Raw genomic sequence first — 22,619 nt, 5'->3', positions numbered from 1 at the left:
AGAGAGGCGTGTGCCATCAGCAAAGAGAGAAGCAACCTCATAAGGAATGGGTATGAGATGAGTTTCAATTATAATATATAGCCGGCCCTCAGCTACATCGTATCATGCGGTAAAAATCAATTCAACATGGCTACTTAAGTAGCATAGGCTATGTACCCGTAATGTACAGCACAACAGATACGACTGTCTTTGTTAGAACATGAAGAAAATAGCTATAATTGCCATCAGTATTCCTGTTGCCTTGATTGGTCTTGTTGTTAGAGCAGCAGCATCATTACATAGGTTTGTAGCGCAGCATCCATAACAATAAAGGTCATCACCTTCAGTAATACAGCCTTCGTAACAATCAGTTTCACATCCTCTAACTTCAACCGTCATGATGCTAGTTGTTGCTGTTGAATTCTAGATCAGATAAACAAATATATTAATACACAAATTATGATTAAATTGATCTAGAAAATAAGGAAAGGAGAAAGAACAAGTTTTAGTTCCCTTTCATCCATTGGAAAAGAAAATGAATTCAACTTTGGTAGGGTTTTTGGCCAACCTTGGTAATCCTCTATAGTCTTTACGAAAGTTCACACTTCTTTACAATATTTTTATGGAAATAGATTTTGATTTTATTGTTTTTCTTCATCTTCTCACCGTGTTTGGATGTTGTTTTTTAAAAAATAAATTAAAAATTTGAACAAATAATAATTACGTATGAAAATCAATCCGAAGAACAATTCTGTAGTTCAATATTCTTTTTCGAGTATTATTATCTTATAAATTCATTAACTTTGTTTGTGTTCAAAAACGGTTGTAAAATATCATGTTTCCATGACACCCAATTCTGATAATTATTTGGAACCTTTATTTTAAGCTTGGTTCACATTAGTAACGCAAGGACGTATGCTAGCGACGGTTTAAATAATACATCGCTTGTGATTGGTCAAGTCACTTGCAATGTGCTTACATCACTGCGTTGCGTGCTAGTGGGAACCAAGCCCTTTATAGAAAAACTTACGAAACACACACCATCACAGCTGACAGTTTTCACCAGTGATAAAGTTTTGGAACCGATTACACAGTTTTCGTCTTCTACTGAATTACATTCATAGCAATGTATGGTCTCATTATTTACTACTGTAAACAAAAACAATAGCTTCAGTCAAAGCAAGGAAATCTAACAACAGGACACTGAGCTCGCCTTGCCAAGATAGGAACGCGTAACAGTCCTTTGATCTTATGTCTGGCTGCGACAAAATACCAAAAGTACTAGATTGCAATATGTACATATACCCCGGCGTGGCGCAGTGTCTGTTAAGGGGCGTGGATCGTGTCGCAGCCACAGATATACCCTTTGATCTACGGAGCTCAGCATTATGTTGCTAGATTGCCTTGGTCAAAAGGGTGTTTCAGGTTAAAATTTTGTTTATTATATTCAAGATGAACACCATATGTTATTTAGTTGTACATATATTAATTCTGGATAAAAATTTGTAATATTCTAAGATGTTTGGGGTATGACAATGTATCATTTAGAAACATTGTACTTGGAACAGGAATTAGATTAATAGATTACATCTATTCCTTAACTGCATTTACTATATATAAAGACAAAATATTGTCAGAGTTGCATAAGTCCATACCTCTATGGAACTCTTTTAAATACAGTATTACATTACGAATAAAAGGTGACATACATAATTGATAAAGTAAATGGAAGCAAAAGATGGCAGAAGATACAAAACATTATCTCGGATATGTAAAGTTAAAGCAAATAATTGTGTATTAACAAATAGTGATACATTATGCATAGTGTGTTTAGCAGTCATCTGATAATCGTTTAAAATAAAAAAATAATAAGTCATTATAAAAGAAAATAGATATACATATATTAAATCAAATTAATCATATCTATTAAGATGTTCTTAAAATCGAAAGATGATAAACATTAAAACGAATTGGAAATGTTTGTTTGTTTTGTTCGTTTTTAATTTGGCTGATTAGATTAAAATCATCATAAATTGTATGCCCTTAGTTGAATATAATAAATAAAAACGAACAACATTTGATGCGAAAAATTAGTAAGCAAGCAAACTTAAGTTCATGAAATTTCAAACAAAATTGATTTTTTCGTCTGTGGTAGGCCTCCAATATTAAGATATTTTCTTCTTCGACGAATTAGTAATACTTGTATACGCCTTTGAAGTCAAACATGTTTTTCGGTGACAATGAGACGCCCAAATACCAGTATTGTTATAACTTATACTGCTAATATTATTATAAAATATAAAAAATTACCTTTCTTATCTGATGCTTCACAACAAACTGTAACTATAGCAAGTAAACTAACAATTATTGAAATCATTATAATTCCTTTTTGAAACAATTTTCGATGTAAAATCAATCGTAAGACCTGTCCTTTGTCAAGCCGAGTGTTCAATTAAGACGACACCGTCTACTAACACTGTCGCTGGCTTTTAACAACGAAGATTGACATAAAAATCCATGGCAAATCACAACTGCCTCTCCTCTTAATAAACTTCAATTTTGGTCCATGCGCGTTGAACTTTTGAAATCCATAAAACCTAAGGCACTATAATAGAACACTGTTAATTTTTTAACCACGATTGTTGTAATGGTTTTAGACGCCTGTACTATAAAATGCATTTTCGTAAAATGCTATTTCGGTTGAACGATGACAATTGTACAGTAATTGGAGTTCTTGGAACGTTTGGCTAATTCACTAATGTAATGTTTCTATCATCGCGTTTTAATCCGCCTGTATGCTTGTCCTCGTGGTCGTGGAACTTTGCTTAGCCTAATTTAAAACACAAATGAATGTATAGGAAAACTATAATGAAAGTTCGGCACATATTCGAGAATATCTGACGCAGTAATTAAAATTGTTGACTCAGGAAATATAAGCCTATGAACTTTGATGGGGTTCAATTAATTGTATCAAATTAGAGTATAGAAATGTCCATGATTTGTGTTGGAAATCATTAGGAACGCCCATGTATATATTGTAATAATTCTATCATCGCGTTTTCTTCAATTTCGCCAGAACAGAAATGAGGTTAATTAATAAGGAAACCTGGGACAATTTTGTGAATGCATCTACGTTTCAATATGTATACACGGCTGATGTGAGTCTATCATTATTGGCAGAGGAATAGCAGAGGATCAATGACGGGTTGAAATTTTGTAGTACCGACAGCCAAACCAATATTTCAATTCACTTGAACTTACACATCAGTCGGTGTGCTCACATAAGAAAGACAAAATTCATATGGATCGATTTCATCTATAGGGAGGGGAAGCGAGGGGGACGCTAACTGTTGATAAGGGTAATGGCTTAAATTGAAATAACATTTGTATTGCATACGTCATTTTATGCAATTCGGTGGGCCTGCTGATACAAATATTAATGCGTTGATAAGATTAAAGGCCCGTTTACACTAGTACTATACGATCGACGATAAATAGATAAACATACATTTTTCTACATAAAACCAAATAAATTGGAAACTAGTTTTCCTTTTATATTATGATAATCATATAATGCTGTCTTTGATAAATTAAATATTTTTAAAAATCTAATCAAATGACGTCATGATCAATGAAAACAATAAAATCGTTTATTATTGCTCTTACTAATCATGACGTTATTTGATTGGACGTGTGGAAAAATCATTTTCATCAAAAGAAGCATAGATAGTTATTCTATGATGAAAACTTTTTAGATTTATTTTGTTTTAGGCCTATGTATGAAAAATGTATGTTTCTATTTATCGTCGATCATTATCGTCCTAGTGTAGAAGATGAGAAAGTGAAAATTGTTATGATTACATCAAGGGGTTTTGACACATGGCACAAACCTTTGTTAGCATAACTGATTTTATTTACAAACAATTTATCTTTAGTTGTATCGCCGGCTTCCAATCAAAGTCATCGTAAATCATAGCTAACATTGTATTCACAATGTTGAATAGTGCATACACATTTTCTCGTTTTGTATTGTGACTATTTACTTTCAGTCAAAGAGTATTAACCTCTCTTTATTTTAGTAGAAATATTATTATATACAGTAGGTCCAGCTGTTTAGTTATGTAGGCCCTCTTATACTAGACTGCGAAGGTGAGGCTATAAACTTGTACTGTTAGGCCTACGTGTATTTTTCTTTGGTTGCCATTTGACGTTTAGAAAATTAATTGGAATCTGACAAACCGAAACCATTATCAAAGGTCTAAGGTTAAAAGAATGCATGTAAAACATTATTGCTGTCAGTCATATTAATATTGTTATAATTAATAGTAAATGGGCCTATCATATTCATAATAGTATTTTAAGCAAGCCATTCACGCATAGTAATTTATCGAGGGTTCATTAATTTAGACCCTTCAACTGGTTAACCTGTGAATCCAGGCCAGCAGTTTCCCAGGGTCCAACAATAGTTAAACAATTAATTGTACAGGTATTTCCTCAATTGTTTTACTACCTACCTGGATACCAGGGGACTTACCTTGGAAACACCAAGGTATATGTATAATCATATTGCTATAAATATTTTTTGCCGATAAACCTTTCAATTGATTGCATACACTATAATAAAGATAATGATCGTATTAGTTTGGCTATTAAAATGTAAACAAACGAACATGCGTGTAATGTGCGGGTAAATGTCCTTTTGCCCTTTGATATTACTTATTCTGATGCGTGTAATATTCGTGAGATACGCGAGGCATGGTTTTTATCGGTATGATGAGAAATCGAAAGTTAGGCAATGATTGTGAAAGCACACACGATGACATATTAATAGGCCTAATAATAAATAATATTAATATAATAACAATCATACAATATTAATTACACAGACATTTATTAAGAAACATAAATCTATCGTATGACGTCATGATTTTACAGCACCAATTTCTTTCATATCTATATGAAATTGTTTTTTTTTTTCTCTTTTGTGGCGTTAACCACTATTTTATTCATTTCATTCTCAAATGATCAATACAATGATTTTACACTTCATCCAAATATATATTCCCTTGTTATTCTTTTCTGTTATTTTCTTGTACTTTCTTTTATCTTTAGTACGATTTGATCGAAACAACTCGGTCAAATATATATATATATATTTATATATACTTTATACTTTTATATGTATTATCCACTTTTTTCATTATTTTCTTTTATTTTAACTATTCCTTTCTACAATAGGTCTATGTCTTTGTACAAAACACACAAGTGCATATATTCGAGTACATGATTGCACACATGCATACCCACGACAAAGGTATATAAATGAATAAATATTTACAATATATAAAATGCAATACAATTATTATTCTTAATTCTTTTTTTTTTTTTTTTTACAATAAGAACATAAATAAAAATATAAAATTCAAATAGTTATAGTAAGCTTTAAAAATTCTTTCCTTACTCTTGTGTTTTAGTTTTATGTCTCATGGTTATAATTGTTGCTTACTTATATGTTACGTTTCGTTTTGTTTTTAATATTTATTTCATTTATTTTCATTTTTTTTAAAATAATTCTATATAAAGATTTAACCACCTATTGTCATTGTACAGCGTTATATAAACCTCTGTAGAATATACCGTATTATAATAGTCGGTTAAGGTATAACCTATTATTTTTTTCTGCCAAAAAGAGGCGAGAAAGTGAACCATAATTCCATTTCTTTACTTTTTTCAAAATGTGTGCTTTATAGATACAGAAGCATCCAAGAGAGAACATGTGGTCAACATATCTGTTTCCGGTACCGAGTACAATATTTTGAAAGTTTGCCTCAATTCCAAACTTATATGTGGTATAAACATTAATGTATTTCCATAAATCATTTGCTTCAGTACATTGGTAAAAGAAGTGTTTATCATCTTCTATTACATTGCATTGCAGGCAAGTGTCTGTATTATTAATATTCCATTTAAAGAGCCTTCTATTGGTAGGAATAATACAATGCAATAGTTTGAAATTTAGCTGTTTAAGTTTGTTATCTTTAATATCATTTACTTTTCTTTTCCACGTCAGTGACCAATCGTTCTCTATATTAAAATGTGTTTCCCACTTTGTTTTACTCTTGGTTGGTTCTTTACATTTTTTTTTTATAAAAAAGAGACGAATGTTTTTACAACTCATTTTACTATACTGTATTGATATAACTTCGTTAACTTTTACATTATCAATTTTTGAATAAATTATATCTTTCCATTCTCGTGGTATTGCTTTTAGTAGACATGACAATTCAGCAATCCAATTCGATTTGATATTTAACAAAAATACTAATTCATTTGTATTAATAAATCTGTTATCAATTATAATATGTTTCATCTTTGTTATACCAGATCTAATCCAATTCCTATAAAGGAGTGAGAAACCATTGTGTGTTAATTTGTTCATAGGAAAGTGACATTTTGACAGAATATTGATTGAATTCAGCTAAATACTTTAACATTGATTTATATAATAAAGGCATACTACTGTAATGTGTTTCTTTATATTTTACATTTGATATATTTTCAATAACCTCTCTTGGACCTATTTTGTTAAAATACATTTTAGGTAAACACTTCCATTTTGAAGTGTCATCATTGTACAATTTTTTAAGCCATGACATTTGTAGTGCCTTGACTTGAGATCTGAAGTCTGGAGCATTTACTCCACCACTTTTATAATCATTGATTAATGTTAATCTTTTTATCTTTTCTGTTTTATTATTCCAAATAAAATCAAATACAATTTTATCGACTTCATTTAAAACGCATTCAGGGGTATCTATAATACTTGCGTTGTAGATTAACTTTGCTAACCCAAGTGTTTTTAAAATCATAACTTTGCCAAATATCGAGAGGTTTCTTTTGTGCCATGTATCAAGCATTTTTTTAAAAGATTGAATTTTTTCAGACCAGTTTTTAGTAAAACATATTTCTTTGTCATGGCCAACATGTATACCTAGAATCTTAAAACTACTGTACACCCAATTGATGTTGAACAAATTTTCGTTCTTCTTTCTGTTTTTCCAACGCCCTAACCACATGGCATTAGTTTTTTCTTTGTTTAGCTTTAAACCTGATACTAGACCAAATTCAACGATTTTATCAATGCTATTCTTTATACTGTTTTCATTTTTTAGAAATAAAACTGTGTCATCTGCTAATTGTGCAATTTTGACTTCAGTTGTATAGTCATCCTTGCCTGGAAGGGCAATCCCTTCGATATTTTGATCACTTTTAATTCTTATAGCCATTATTTCTGCTACTAAAATGAATAGTAAGGCAGAAAGGGGACAGCCTTGTCTGATCCCTCTATGCATTTTGAAGCTTTTTGAACACCAACCGTTATTCATTATTACACATTCTGTATCTGAATACAGTACGTTCACCCATGAAATGAAAGAAGAACCAAAATTGAAAGAACTCAAGGTACTTACAAGAAAATGTCTATTTACAGTGTCGAATGCTTTACTAAAATCTACGCTAACAAGAGCTCCTGTTAACCTGCCGTTATCCATATACTGAATTACATCATTAATTAATCTTACATTGTCGCCACCAAAGCGACCTTTAATGTAACCTTTTTGGTCATTACTAACCATTTTTGATATAACCTTTTGTATTCGTTTTGTTAAAACCAATGCAGCAATTTTATAGTCTACATTCAAGAGAGTTATAGGTCTCCAGTTATTGAGATCATCATGGTCTCCCTTCTTATAAATTAAGTTAATTACCCCTCTTCTTTGTGATATTGATAGTTTCCCATCTTTAAAGCATGTATTAAGAGCATTACAGATTAATGAAGCTATTTTAGGCCAGAAAAATTGATAAAATTCAACGGTAAGGCCGTCAGTACCGGGTGCTTTATTACGCTTCATTGACAAAATTGCATCTTTACACTCTAACAGTGTCAGTTCACCCTCACAAGATTGTTTTTCATCATCTGTTAATTTTGTTAAATCTGTTTCTTTTAGATACGTCAAAACTTTATCTTTTGTAATATTTTGATTTTGGTATAGATTTTCGAAGTGTTTCACCTCTTCCGAAAGTATGTCATTTGTTTTTTCGGCATAAGATCCATTGGGTCTTTTTATTTTCTTAATTTGTTTTTTTTTACCATTATTTTTTTCCAGACATAGAAAGTATTTACTTTTTGTTTCGCCCTTTTCTGTCCATTTTGTTCTTGAGCGAATTTGGGCGCCTTTTGCTTCAAATTCATAAATATCTTCCAACTCTTTAGTTTTCTTTTTAATTTCTAGTTCTATTGTTTCTTCTCCGTTTGTATCTATTAACTGAACATTTAGTTGATTGATTTCTTTTTGTAAATTTTCTTTTTTTCTATTTTTATAATATGTTTTTGTTTTTCCGTATTTGATTGAGTACTCTTTAATTTTAACTTTAATTAGTTCCCATTTGTCTACAGGATTAAGAGAATGCGACGATTTATCTATTATTTTGTTTACACCGTCAATAAAAATTTGATCAGTTAAAAGGTCTGAATTAAATTTCCATAGACCTCGACCACGTTTCTCTTCAGTTAAGTTAAGTTTAATTGATACTCCTTGGTGATCTGTGAATATAGCAGGTCTGATATCACATGAAGATATATTTCCTGCTTCCTGTAATTTTTTTGATACAAACCAATAGTCTAATCTTTTATAGAGATTTACTGACTTTCTACGCCATGTAAATTGGATTTTATTTTTATTAAGAAATCTCCAAATATCGATTAATTTAAGTTTGTTTAAAAAGTTTTTAACCGTAAATACGGATTTATCAATTTTCATCTTACTGCCTCTTTGGTCGCAAAATGTATCTTGGATGCAGTTCATGTCTCCGGCAATTAAAATATACTCTGTGTCGCAAAAGCTTTGAATCTGTTTCTGAAGGTTTCTAAAGAAAGTGCTCCGTGATTTGCTATCATTTGGAGCATATACATTAATTATTGTGTATTGAACACTCTCTATTTCGATAGTTAACAGGATGAATCTACCACTGACGTCGATATTCTGTTTTATAAGTTTGTAATCTAAGCCTTTTCTAATAAGAATGGACACTCCTCTGCTAGCAGAAGTGCCAAAGCTATGAAAGGTGTCACCATCCCAAAGGAAATTGTGATCATTAGTACGATCTTCAGTGAGATGAGATTCTTGTATAAGAAATATATCGACCTTATTAACATGTGCCCAATTAAATATTTTCTGCTGTTTTTCTTTTGTCTTTAGACCTCTTACGTTTAAAGAAACGCAGTGTAAGTGTAAATTATTTTCTTTAACCATTTTATATGACAATTAAATAACTTAATTCAAAAGCTTTACAGAACGGTACTATAGCTTAACAGTGTAAGTAACTCTATAATACGATACTGAACATACTATCTATGTGGACTTGCTTCTCATACGTTTCCTCTTCTTCTTCTTCTTCTGAGTTTGTTTAGGGCTTGGTGGTGCGATTAGTTTCTCTACATCAGTTTCTTTGCCTTTGTTTTCTGTTTCATGGATAATCACTATTTCTCTTGAGGCTTGCGATGTTGGTTTAATGAAGTTGGTAATCCTGGGTTGACTATCTTCGCATGATGATTTTATGGCAATTGGTGTTGATAAGTCACCAGATGGTTCATCCTCGCACTGATTTCCTTTTTCTTCCTTGTCGCTAGTCGCTTCGATATCACTATCCTCATCATTTGAGAAAGTAAAACTCTCTTTGTCCTCACTGTTTTCTTTCTTTTTATATACAATATCGTTCCACATTTTCTGTATGAATTTTTCTCCTGATGACTGCCTAAATAAGAGACTAGATTGGTCATCGTCACAAGAAGGGGTGTCGCTAATTTCATCCCGTTGTACGGTAGCTTTACAGAACTTAGCAATGTGCCCTTTTTGTCCACATCTATGGCATACATATGGTGTTTTATTTGGACACATGTTGATTCTGTGCCCTGTCTCATTACACTGGAAGCACTTCTCTACGTCGACCTGGTTGTTATGAAAAATTCTGACTCTAAACCCATTAATCATTGTGAAGCGTGGAAGACTCCCTTTGAAATCTTCGACGATAATGGCTCTGTCTCCATTTACGAATCTAGAAAGTTTTCCGTTGATTCGGAATTTAACGTATTGTATACTACCAATTATTTTACATCCTAGCCGCTTTAGAGTGGTACCAATTTCATCATTGTGTACTGATATCGGAAGGTCTTTCACCAGGACACGTACACCTTTATTAACAGGTAGATATGGATTTGTGTCATAAATTGTTACATTTCTACCCTTTATGTTAAGCCCGGCAGTTAGAATTTTGACTCGATCGCTATGTTTGTTTATATAAATTCTCCATAAGTTTTTGATTTTTTGTATTCCTATAAGAGCTTCTCCATCAATAACTTCACAAAGAGCAAAATAAATACTTTCCTCATTTAAATAATCGTCAGATCGTTCTCGGGCGTCGCTATCTTTAAAGAAAATTGGTTTCACGCCTGAGTGAGTTTCGTTCTTTTGTTTGGTCTGTGCGTCATCTCTTTTGTTATCCCTTTCAGTGGCGATTAGCATTACGTCACCATCTTGTTGTTTTGTTGTTGTATCAGGCTTAGGTTTGTTTGGCCCGTTGTCAATGGTTTCGCTCGCTCTATTACTAGCCATTGCTGTGATTTGTGCTGGCTTAGACTTGGTGCTAATCAAAAGTGTCTACTATGTAACACCAGGAAATTTAAAACACAATCTATCCAAGGTAGTTGTATCTTATCAGTTAATCAAAATGTATATACTACTTACAATCCAATGAGATAAGCAGAACTATAGAAATAAGTAAATCTTTCGGAGGTGCAATTAAACTATACCGTAGTTGAGTTCACCACACCGGCTGGAGCTCTATATGAAATTGTTACTTTCTTTAATTTATTTGTTTTGAAACAGATTTCTACCCACACACTATAATTCCAACGATAACGCAAACTAAATTGTATTGAACACATACTATATTAATAATATTTATTAAATAATTTACAGGGCATAATGAAATATTATCAACTGCTCGGTTTCTACAAATAAAAGAAGGCAAACAAAAATAGCGGATCCAGGAATACTGAATGGAGGAGGGGGAGATTATGTAAAAATTAATCTACTGCAGTTACTGAAGTACATACAAGAATAATGCAATTTCCTACTATAAAATGCACTTCGCTTTATTGTAATACATTTTGAATTAAGCAAAATAAATAGAGTTTATACAAATGCCATTTAATAAATGCATATATCATACAATTATTAAAATATGATAACTAATGAACATTTATCATGTTAAATTCTGTTATTTTAACACTTTTTTTAATACTCTGGTACAAAATATAATGGAATTTTATGTAAAATGACCCGTCAAGATCATATTCATATGTATGCCTATATATGGACATTATGAATCCATATATGGTCATATCATGTCGTGACTGTATTCACCAATCACACTTCTGTGAGATATTTCCCTTAAGTGGTATCCACTTAGAGGAGAATTTATAAATTTGTATTTGTCAGTTCTCACTACTGATCTGCAAGGAAAAATTTGCATAACCATGTCGGTACAGTGAGTGTAGAATCTTTAATGAAATCAACAGCTTTATTAGGACATGATATGACCATAAAAGGAGCATTCAGTTGTTAAATAGCACATGTTCGTCTGAACATAATTAACCAGTTTTACCTCCAACGAACTATAAAATATATAATAACGAAAACAAATAAACAGAAGAGAAAAAGCCATAGCAAGTGTTTATTCTGGCCCCCTGATGCAATTTTCGATATTCTTTTCATCGATGACTCTAGCAGACTTTGTCCTTTGGTAAAGAAGTCACTCTAAAATTTGCAAAAAAAGAGAGAAAACTGAATAAATTTTATGAATATATTAAGTACATTGCTAAAGCTCTGTTTACACTATCAAAGATGCGACAAAAAATGTCATGTACCCATATATGAACAAAATGACGTCATATTACTACCATATTTGGCACACCACACTTTTTTTTGTCTTACTGGTTTGATAGTATAGACAGAGCTTGTTTGCATTTGCTTTCATTTCATCAAACTGGTTTGATTGTGTGGACAGAACTTTAATACACAAAACTTAAAATAAACCTTACACATAACAGAGCAGAGTGTGAACATGAATAATAATTATTTCTATACCATATTATAGAGGGCGACATTTTTACAATATAATATTTTCTTATATTATTATTAAACATTAAAAAATGTGGAAAAAAAAGGATGTTATACTAAATATATAAATCTACCAGATTAATTTTATTTTTGTCGTACATGTACATGTAGACAATAAGGACCAAAACATTTGTTACAAAGACTTCTTTTGTGTCCAAACCTAACCATTCCTGTATGCTTCCTTTTGGGAAAGAATACAGATTTATACACCACACAAATGTTAAAGGCAAACGTACTGTATCATTGATAAATGCGTTCTGATCTCGGACTTCAGCTCCCATTTCTATACTAAGCTGGAGGAAGAAAAAAGAAATAATTAAGAATCATTAATTTTCAGTTATCATGTTGAAACACCGGTTCTCATCAGATCACCGAAGTTAAGCAACATTGGGCCCGGTTAGAGCTTGGATGGGAGACCATCTGGGAATACCGGGTGCTGTATATGGAGCTGGGGTCCCATTAGGCATTTAAAATCAGCAATGCAGTTGGCATATAAACCTCCTGTAAAACTTGAGCATTTATTTAAAGTCAAGTTTCAATATCAATCAATATTGGTTGAAGTTGATAATTCATCTTTTTCCAAATAATAATTATGTTTCTTTATTAATACTGTAATATTCTTCTTCAAATTTTGAGACACACATAAATTGGTTATTAGCAAATAAATATCTCTTTAATAACATATGGAGTTAGGGCTTTAGGGGTGCAGTTAGGCCTTTAGGGGTGCAGTTAGGGCTTTAGGGGTGCAGTTAGGGCTTTAGGGGTGGAGTTGTGGCTTAGCTACCAATCAAATTTAAAGGATGTATTTCATCAACAGTGAGTAACATATATATTTATTACTTACGGATTTTAAAGCTGTTACTTTCGATCGGAGTTCGTCTGTCATTTGTTCATTTTCTTCTTGAATAAAGTTACGATCAGGATGGGTAGAGCCACCATCATCTGAAAATATTGTATCAAAAAAGTAAATGACTGCAAAATATGCCCAAATCATTATCAAGTTAATTTTAAATTTATATTGGACCAGTTACGTTGGACTGGTCTTTATTATTATTAAATTTAATATTAATATAATTAATACGTCCTATCATCAATCATCAGATGCCGAGATGGCTACAAATCAAATTAATAGCATATAACTAAGAAGCTATTATAAGTAGTTAAAAGGTCATTCTGGGCAAATGCAATCTAAAATGTTTGAATAAGATCATGCAGTGTAATAATAATAGGCCATGGATAGCTAGGCCTAGTAATTTCAGTTAAAATTAATTAAACCGGCCAGCTCACGCGTCGGTAGTCCCGGTTAGCCTAGCAAAAAGCCTCCCAGCAGAGATCCCAGAGAGCCTAGCTATCAGTATCAACTATCATGGGCCTCTAGTTCACAATAAACTTCGCCTTAACTTTAAATATTCATTATTATTTAAACATCAAAAAATAAAACATACATCCTGCTGCACGCCTCATCTTTTAAAGCAAATTTGACACTGCCAAAATAGGATACACACCACACACAACAATATTGTTTTTACGTCCACGTCAGTTTTGTGGTTTTGTACAATTGTGGTGTGGTGTGTTTTCCTGAAAAATGACGTCATGATAGGGAAATCCCTGTCTCGTTCTTAGCATTTTTATTATGATTATAGTTTCTGCTATTTTATTTATTTATATTTGTATAAGTATAAGATAAAAATACAATTAATTTAAAATATATTATTTGAATTATATAATAATTGTTTAAATATAATTGTGGCATTTATATTTCTTTTTTATTATAGTCTTAGATGTTAATAGCAGACGAAGATTTTGATTTTTTCGCGGACTTTCGATTCACACAAAACAAACACAACGGAGAAAGGGAAAACAATACAATTTTTATAATATTTCTGTTATATTTAAGTTATGTATGCTAAATTACGAATACAGTAACTTAATCTATTATCAGTATTTAAAGTATTGAAAGATGAAAACTGTTTTAAAGTTAACGAGTGAAAATGAATTATTCAAAAGTCCAAGGCCGACTCCAAAATTTCTGTCACAACGGGCCGTGTTTTCTCACAAGAAGGTAGGCAGGAAGCGTTTTTATACGGCGGGTTGTTAGACAAACTGCAACGCTACGACGCACGAGCTTAGGGCTAGCCTAGGTGACCTTAGTTACTTTAGTACTGTAATTTTGTTGTGTAATATTATACGTAAATAAGTAAGTAGTGTAGTAGTGTGGACTGTGTGTTGAGTACATATTACAATTATTAATTATATTAGGCCTAACGTTTTCTAAAGGCGCTAGGCTAGCCTATTCTAGGCCTACTACTAGCTAGGCTAGGCCTACTACTAGCTAGGCTAGGCCTTAACATTTTTATTTAATATTAATATAATTTGTTTAGAACTATAATAACTAGGTAGGCCTAGGCCTAGACCTCTAACTAACTAAAAGAGGATAAATTGTTTAGTTAGGCTATAAATAAAATAGGCCTAGGCCTACCTGGTGTTGGATATTGGAATGTTAATTACAGTAACATTACAATACAATTTGTTTTCAACAGGATGCAGGACGGACACCCCGTGATGTACCCCCACCTCGACCACCTCTCAAAAGTGTACCCCCTGTAAGCAGACTATTCCCAAGCAAAGCCAAGGATGAGTGTTTGCGAGCTCACAGTGTTTCTTTCATTGATGTCAATAACTGTATCTTTCGTTGTTAATTCAAACAGTTGTTTCAGTTAATTGTTTTATTTAATACATTTTTTTATAATTTGTGACATAGTAATATGTATCATTTAGAAAGCTCTGTCTACACTATCAAACTTTATGTGACAAAAAAAACGTGCCCATACATGGATATGATGATGTCCTATATAAGCATATCACTACCATATTTGGGCACATCACGCTTTTTTTTGTCAAACTAGTTTGAAAGTGAAATTTAGACTTCTTAGATAGACATTCTTAAATTTTGCAACACAAGTTTATATTTCATCTATTTAATCATTGTTTTTACATTTTTATATGTAACATTAAGTTCTTAACTAATGCTACAGCCACAGTTCTTCAAAGTCCTCATTATGACGCCATGTCTAAAGGACTTTTCTTCGATCAGTGTTTTGAAATTCAGCGCAAACTTGGTGAGGGGTCGTTTGGCGAGGTAATGTATTTTATTTATAATCTTAAAATTTTTATATTATTAGAGTCAACTGAAACACAATCACAGCCATAGAGGTATTATACAAAACTAGAGAGTCAACTCGCACACAATAACAGCCATTGAGCTGTGAATGAGTTGACTCTAGTTGTGTAATACCTCTATGTCATAGAGGTATTACACAACTAGAGAGTCAACTTATTCACAGCTCAATAGTTTAGTGACATTTTCATAATTACAAAAAATGTTGATTTTTGTCGTCAGATGGAAAAGGGTTTTTAAAATTGTCTAAATATTAATTTAAAAAAAATTAATATTTAAAGACGGTATTTTAATTCAGGTTTTTCAAGTTAAAAGTAAAGAAGATGGGAAGATGTATGCTGTCAAACGATCAAGGGAGCGTTTTCGCGGAGAAGTTGATAAGTATGTTATCATTGATATCGTTGATAAACTAAATTATTAGATGTAAGAACTTAAGCATGAGAATCAAAGCTGTTTAACTCAAATATTAAGTAGTGTTTTCTGCATTAGTTTGTTTAGAAAGTAAATTACTGTAGTATGCAAAAAAAAATGTTTACCTCAAACATTAAGATTTTCTCAAACTGAATGTTTAGTGTTTACTGCATTCATTTGTTTAAAAAGTAAGTTATGTTTAGGAAAAAAGAAATAAGTCTAAATGGATGTACAATAATTTTTGTTTACTTTAATTTTATTTTAAGACGAAAAAAGTTAGCAGAAGTGCAAAAGTTGGAGGTGTTAGCTAAACATCCAAATTGTGTACAGTTTCACAAGGCTTGGGCAGAGAAAGGACATCTTTACATACAGACAGAGATATGTCAAACAAGGTATCATTTTAAAGCAAATTGTTATCAACATTGTCGATTCTACTTGCCCAAAAACAAATTTGCTAGCCCAGGTACAATTCTGCTATCCCAAATACAATTTGCTAGCCCAGGTACAATTCTGCTGGTCCAAATACAAATTTGCTAGCCCAGGTAATATACTGCTTGTCCAAATACAAATTTGCCCTTGTACAATTCTGCTAGTCCAAATATAATTCTGCTAGTCTAAATACAAATTTGCTGGCCCATGTACAATTCTGCTAGCCCAAATACAAATTAGCTGGCCCATGTACAATTCTGCTAGTCCAAATACAAATTTGCTAGCCCAGGTAATATTCTGCTTGTCCAAATACAAATTTGCCCTTGTACAATTCTGCTAGTCCAAATATAATTCTGCTAGTCCAAATACAAATTTGCTGGCCCATGTACAATTCTGCTAGCCCAAATACAAATTAGCTGGCCCCTGTACAATTCTGCTAGTCCAAATATAATTCTGCTAGTCCAAATACAAATTTGCTGGCCCATGTACAATTCTGCTAGTCCAAATACAAATTTGCAAGCACAATACACTGCAATACGGACATATCTTGTGTTGTTAATGGAGCCTTGTTTGTTGTGCGAACGAACCTAGGCTGCATAGACAAGAGCAAAATACTTTATTATTTTCATTGACTTAACTATTATTTTTGTATTGTTTATAAATAATTACTTTATAGTTTACAGCATTATTCAGACACAAACCATGAAGTAACAGAAGCAAAGGTTTGGGACATACTCGTAGATTTATTAAAGGTAATATTCATCTTTTGTCATTTTGGATTTGTTGACACTCACTATTTATACCACAATCACAAGAGACAGTTTATTTTAAATGTATTAGAGTTACAGTGGAACCCCTCTTTTAGCCCACCCTTATTCAGAGGACACCACCACTAGGGGACACTTTTACTAGGTCTCGAAGGTGTTCCCTTAATAGGGGCTGTACTGTAATTATAGGGAAAGCGTTTTATTTTGCATTCAAATGCCAAAAATTGCATTCCATTTAAAGTTTGATTACATTGGATATATCCATGAATCCTATAGGAGGAGTTATATTGGAGTTAACAGAGAGGAAAAAAATTACTGATGAATATGGTAGTGATATGCCCAAATATTGTAGCGATATGTCATCATCATGTCCATATAATCTGGACATGATGATGACATATCGCTACAATGTTTGGGCACATCACATTTTGTTGTGACATAAAGTGTATACAGAGCTTAACTCTGTTCTATGCATGCTTAACTTTAGTGTGTGTGAACACAGCTTTAGACACCTAATTGTTTGCATTATTTCTATTCACACAGGGAGTAAAGAATCTACATGATCACAACCTTCTCCATATGGACATAAAACCAGATAACATATTTTTGTCGTATGATGGCATTTGTAAATTAGGTGATTTCGGTCTTGCATTAGACTTTGATCAGGTTAGTTAACTATGAATTGCTTTTTTCCGAACTCCATAACTCTATATAACAGCAAAACATCTAGATAAGATTAGTATAATGATAAACTGTGTCTCATTATTGTAGGCCTCATGACAATTTTTATTATAGGATTTTCTTTTTTTCCTGTATGCTTTTGAATCTTTTGATGTTTTTTTCATTATCATTTTATTTTTTTTAATGCTTTTTTATATTATTAATATTAAGAGCTTTCTCTGTGTACAAACAACAAGTTTTAAATATTTTTATATATTTGACAATAAATGCTGTGCAAGCAGTGCATTCATTAAATTTACTACTAATAACATTATGTTTCTACCAAAATAGTTCTATTGCACGTTCAGCTTTTTGTAAATATTTTGAGGCTGGTATGATGTTATTAAGCCTTGTTTAATAAAACAATTAATCTTTGAGAATCTGAAAATATTCTCCTGTTCAACTAATATTTAAAAAAAACTTTATTTGTTACAGAGTGACCTGTCTGAGGCCCAGGAAGGTGATCCGAAATACTTGGCACCTGAGCTTTTGCAGGGCAAGTTTGGCAAAGAAGCTGATATTTTTAGGTGCAGTAATATTAATAACCTGTTATTTACAAGTGGTATCTTTGGTTGCATGTTATGTGATTTAGCCTGTAACCTTAATTGATCACTTAAAGTTTAGTGAACAGACCTAGCCGCCAATATGATTCTATCATCGAAAGTCATTTTAAGAAATTTGAAAATCCAGTAATAAATATATTAAATTGAATGCAATACTTAGATTTGTCCACACCACATTGTCTGGTACAGTTTGTCTCCAACTGGTGCAGATTTAGTACTACATAGTCTTGCTTCAGTGTCTTAAGCTCTGTCTACACTATCAAACTTTATGAGACAACAAAAATGATGATGTCATACCACTACCATGGGCACATCACAATTTTTTGTCAAACTAGTTTGATAGTGTAAACAGAGCTTTAGAGCAACCAAATGGACTAGCTAAGTTCTCCTCCTTTATGAATATCATTACAAAAAGCACTTATTAGATATTTTCTATCAGATATAAACAATTTTGATGAACAAAAGACTGTGGCATTGTATTGTGAACTCTATATCATATACATCTGTTTGATGATGATGATGATGATATCAAATTTATTGTTTAATATCATTACTTTTCAGTCTTGGGATTTCAATGTTAGAACTGTCATGTGACCTGGACCTTCCTAAGAATGGTGAGCTTTGGCATGAACTGCGCAGCGGCAGGATACCGTCTGAAATAACGAAGGGACTGTCTCCAGATTTAACCGATATTATAAGCAAAATGATGAACCCTAATCCTAGAAAACGACCAAGTGTGTACGAGCTTCTGCAGAAACCTGCAGTTGAGAGAGCGGCTTGTTGGAGACGTAGGAAGCTTTTTCTGTCAAACTGTGTATGTATACTTTATAGTGGAGCTGTAGCTTGGTTGTTAACGTGCTTGCCTTCCAATCCCAAGGTCTAGGGTTCAATCCTGACCTAGTGCCAGGGTTGTAACTCATGGCTCTTTCAACTCCACTCCCTAAGTCTCAAATGAGAATTTAATTGGCGATTTTGTATAAAAAAAAAATCAGTAATGCATATTATGGGCACTTTCTCAAACCTACCTTTTGAGATTAGCACTGGTGGGCGAATCCAAGATTTTGAAATGGGGATTTTATGAACTTAAAGGACCTCAATGGAAATAAGCTACTCTACTTTTCAGATATCCTGTAAAATCTTCTATAAATGTATTTATCTGTAATGTCCGTATTCAATCTTTTTCATTGTATTCACCATTTATTTTTAATTAATTTTTAAATAATTATTTTATTAAATATTTTAGGGTTACATTACATGTTGACTGCCACTCAGGAAAGGAAATACTTTTTTTTCAGGTTTCGAAGATCCAGTTCGTATTTTCCGTGTTTTATTCTTTATTATTATTTATCTGGTTTCAAACATTTGGAAAATTTGTTCATAAAAGCAATCCCAACACACCAGGAAAACAAGAAGAAATAAAACAGTATACCAAAAACTGGGATCTAAGTTTTAGTGATGGTAAGTGAAAGCAAATATGTGCCAATACTCTCATTTTTGCCAAGAGTCTGTATTTTTATGTGTCTTTCGGCCTAACATTGTGCTCCCAGTTTCTCACATTTTATCCTGGCTTACAAGGAAAATTAAATTTTAAGTATGTATGTGTTGTTATTTTCTGCAATGAAATACTGTACACTAAAAAATAGCTGAAATACAAACAGATTTACTTTATTAAAGCCATTGTACAAGCACCTGTGATCATAACGTATTACCTCCGCCAAGGAGGTTATGTAGTCGATCGCGTCTGTGTGTTAGCAGGATTGCTCAAAAAGTTATTGCAAGATCTTTTATTTAAAAAATTACAAATAATATTATCTTTCTAGTTTATGTATTTTTTTTTATTAGGAGGGAGATTACCCTTCCCACACCCACCCCCACTTGTTGCTGTGTTCCTTTTCTATTTTCGCAATGATTTTTTTTTTACTTTCTTTCCCATGTTTTTCACATACTTTCAGATGACTGTTTTGATAACAACAGTTCGCTGGGGAAGTTATTGAACGATAGTTCATTTTCAAGTGACGAAGACATCTCAAGATTCAGTCTCACCAATATATCTTCATCAAGGTGATAACAGTATAAACCACCTTTGGGAAACAACAAAATGTCTCTTTAGTGGGTTAGCCATTGTGTTAAATCATCTATTTCACAGTGTCCCCTTAATTGGGATGTCCACTTAATAAAGGGTTTTTCACAGTTGTTCCGGCACGGTTCCGTTCCGGCGCTGGAAAGTCAAATCAAACAGCAATGTTTCCCTTTTACGATGGTCCATACGACTATGCGCCAATCGATATGTGCGTAGCCGGCCGTGTGAAAATGGTACATTGACGTGCGATTTGATTTGCTGATGCAGGACAGGTGTGAAAGACCGGGTGTCTCAACGAAGCGATTCTGTTTCTAGTTCGATTTTGTATTTGTTTATTAGTATAAATATTAATTAAAATTGTATTGAATAAATTGTACTTTTTCAGGTTTGCATCTTTATATTCACGGACTCCTATTAAAGCTAGAACACCCAGATCAGCAAGTGTGACACCAAATCCAAGAAACTCCTCACCAAAATGTAACTTGTTTGGGCCTAATGGAAGGTAACTTAAAGCCTACACTATCAAACTAATTTGACAAGAAAAGTGTGATGTGACATCATCATGTCTATATATAGGCACATCACATTTTTTGGTCACATAAAGTTTGATAATGTAGACAGAGCTTAAGCCTTGCACCTATTGGCCAAAATTACAAGCAGTGCAAATCTCATGATCTCCTGCCACTTTGAAATTCTCTTCCTCAACATATCTCTCTCTCATCATCTTTTATTTTCAAGAAATAGCTTCAATATGAGCGGCGTGTTGAGTGCATGATTCTTTCCCACAGTAGTACATTAATGTGACTGTTTACAAATGTATGTCATACAATTGAATAAAATGATGACATCATCCGTTGAAGTTAAAACTTTTTACGTGTTCATCCAAATACTTTCTACTATTGGACAAGATTACAAATAGATTAGTAAATAAATTACTAATTCAAAGTTATAGGCAACTTCAATATGAGTGCATGATACATACGTTGCATTTTCTTTCCTATTCAAATTAACGAATAAGTACAGATAAGCTGCTACATCAGTACTGCTATGAATGGATGGCTAGTTGGTGACAATAACGCTAGTTGGTCATACCCAGTACCGTTTTGATTTTCGATCATTCGGGAAACCACCTCACGACGGTAAATTACTAATTCAAAGTTATAGGCATTGTTAGTAATATGTTGGTTGTATGTTCTTTAAGGTTCACGCCGAATGAGAGCCCAGAAATGGACAATCACTCCACACCAAGTATTAATGGAAATATCCTGGAGGAAACCCACACAAAAGCTAAAGTTGAACCTATGAATTTAATGGATGTAAGCTTATATTTTATTTCACTCCCCATCATAGTCTTGATGGTTTCTAGGTTCATGACAGATATATCAAAAACTCCCTATTTACCTTTGATAGTGTGTAACGATCTGTCTACACTATGAAGCTTTATGTGACAATGTTCATGGGCACATCACATTTTTTTGTCACATAAAGTTTGATAGTGTAGACAGAGCTTTATACAAAATTACTTAAGAATGCAACATAGTGTTTGGTTAGTTTGGAATTAATACCGATATGCAAAAAAGAAATTATTATTATGCTGTTATTGTTGAAATAATTTTTTTTTATTATTATAGTAATAAGTAGTAATTTTTGTTCTTTTCAGGTTTTTGAGGAAGTTGGAGATTAGATAGAAGATGTTCCTTATGCTTTATATTTTTTACCGCACATAATTATTTTATTCGAGTTTAACACAGATGTTAATAGTTATTTTGCCATGATTATGTTTCTTAAAATCCTATTTGATTGGTACTAATAGAAAAGATATATTTTATTAAACACTCTACTGTCCTATTTTTCACTGGAAATAATTTAAATGGTATAGTTTAGAAAGATAACAAATTATAAAAAAATCTAGAATGACTTTATAAATACATTGGGTTGTAAACGATTTTTTTTAATTCGTAAACAATTTTGACAGATCTGTTTATAAAATACACACCTACTACTAACAGATTTTTCACATTGTAAACATTTGTAATAAGAACAAAATTATTCAATGACTGCAAAAATAAAAATCATTTAATAACATTTTTTTCTTCAATATTTTGTATTTAGTTGAATTTTATTTGTCGCCCTCGTTTACCGCGATGATGACGGTGACCGTCGACCTCATTACCGTAGTCATTATCTTCACCAATACCTTCGTCCATATTGCCGTCGTCTTCACCAATACGGCGCCGTCCTCCGTATCGCCGT

General features: G+C 32.4%; 2 protein-coding genes and 1 pseudogene across 2 annotated transcripts; 2 read left to right on the top strand and 1 right to left on the bottom strand.

Moving 5' to 3' along the window:
- Positions 1-10,882: 10,882 nt before the first annotated feature.
- On the bottom strand, positions 10,883-13,782 carry LOC144848130 (BET1 homolog). The gene is made up of 4 exons (XM_078704823.1): positions 13,664-13,782; positions 13,063-13,160; positions 12,455-12,511; positions 10,883-11,855 (listed from the first exon to the last, which is right to left on the bottom strand). Exons 1-4 carry the CDS (start codon positions 13,680-13,682, stop codon positions 11,700-11,702), a joined length of 330 nt encoding a protein of 109 aa, XP_078560949.1. The 5' UTR covers positions 13,683-13,782; the 3' UTR covers positions 10,883-11,699.
- On the top strand, positions 12,548-12,663 carry LOC144849276 (5S ribosomal RNA; annotated as a pseudogene).
- A 263-nt stretch (positions 13,783-14,045) lies between the features above and the next one.
- Positions 14,046-22,450, top strand: LOC144847711 (membrane-associated tyrosine- and threonine-specific cdc2-inhibitory kinase-like). Its single transcript, XM_078704207.1, has 14 exons — positions 14,046-14,280; positions 14,759-14,900; positions 15,254-15,357; positions 15,695-15,777; positions 16,074-16,199; positions 16,913-16,988; positions 17,547-17,669; positions 18,159-18,250; positions 18,848-19,100; positions 19,582-19,744; positions 20,239-20,347; positions 20,752-20,868; positions 21,568-21,682; positions 22,027-22,450. The coding sequence occupies exons 1-14, from the start codon at positions 14,179-14,181 to the stop codon at positions 22,048-22,050; spliced, it is 1,629 nt and encodes a 542-aa protein (XP_078560333.1). The 5' UTR covers positions 14,046-14,178; the 3' UTR covers positions 22,051-22,450.
- Positions 22,451-22,619: the final 169 nt, after the last annotated feature.

The sequence above is a fragment of the Antedon bifida genome, chromosome 7, assembly GCF_963402885.1.
Source record: "Antedon bifida chromosome 7, ecAntBifi1.1, whole genome shotgun sequence".
NCBI classification, from domain to species: Eukaryota; Metazoa; Echinodermata; class Crinoidea; order Comatulida; family Antedonidae; genus Antedon; species Antedon bifida.
This window is presented reverse-complemented; position numbering and strand designations above follow the sequence as displayed.

Coding starts and splice junctions, on each gene's coding strand:
- LOC144848130 (XM_078704823.1), bottom strand. Junction 12,512..13,062: donor AAGTAACAGCTTTAAAATCC/GTAAGTAATAAA, acceptor TTCTTCCTCCAG/CTTAGTATAGAAATGGGAGC. Junction 11,856..12,454: donor ACGCATTTATCAATGATACA/GTACGTTTGCCT, acceptor TGCAAATTTTAG/AGTGACTTCTTTACCAAAGG.
- LOC144847711 (XM_078704207.1), top strand. CDS start 14,179: ATGAAAACTGTTTTAAAGTTAACGAGTGAAAATGAATTATTCAAAAGT. Junction 14,281..14,758: donor CCGTGTTTTCTCACAAGAAG/GTAGGCAGGAAG, acceptor TGTTTTCAACAG/GATGCAGGACGGACACCCCG. Junction 14,901..15,253: donor TTTCATTGATGTCAATAACT/GTATCTTTCGTT, acceptor CTAATGCTACAG/CCACAGTTCTTCAAAGTCCT.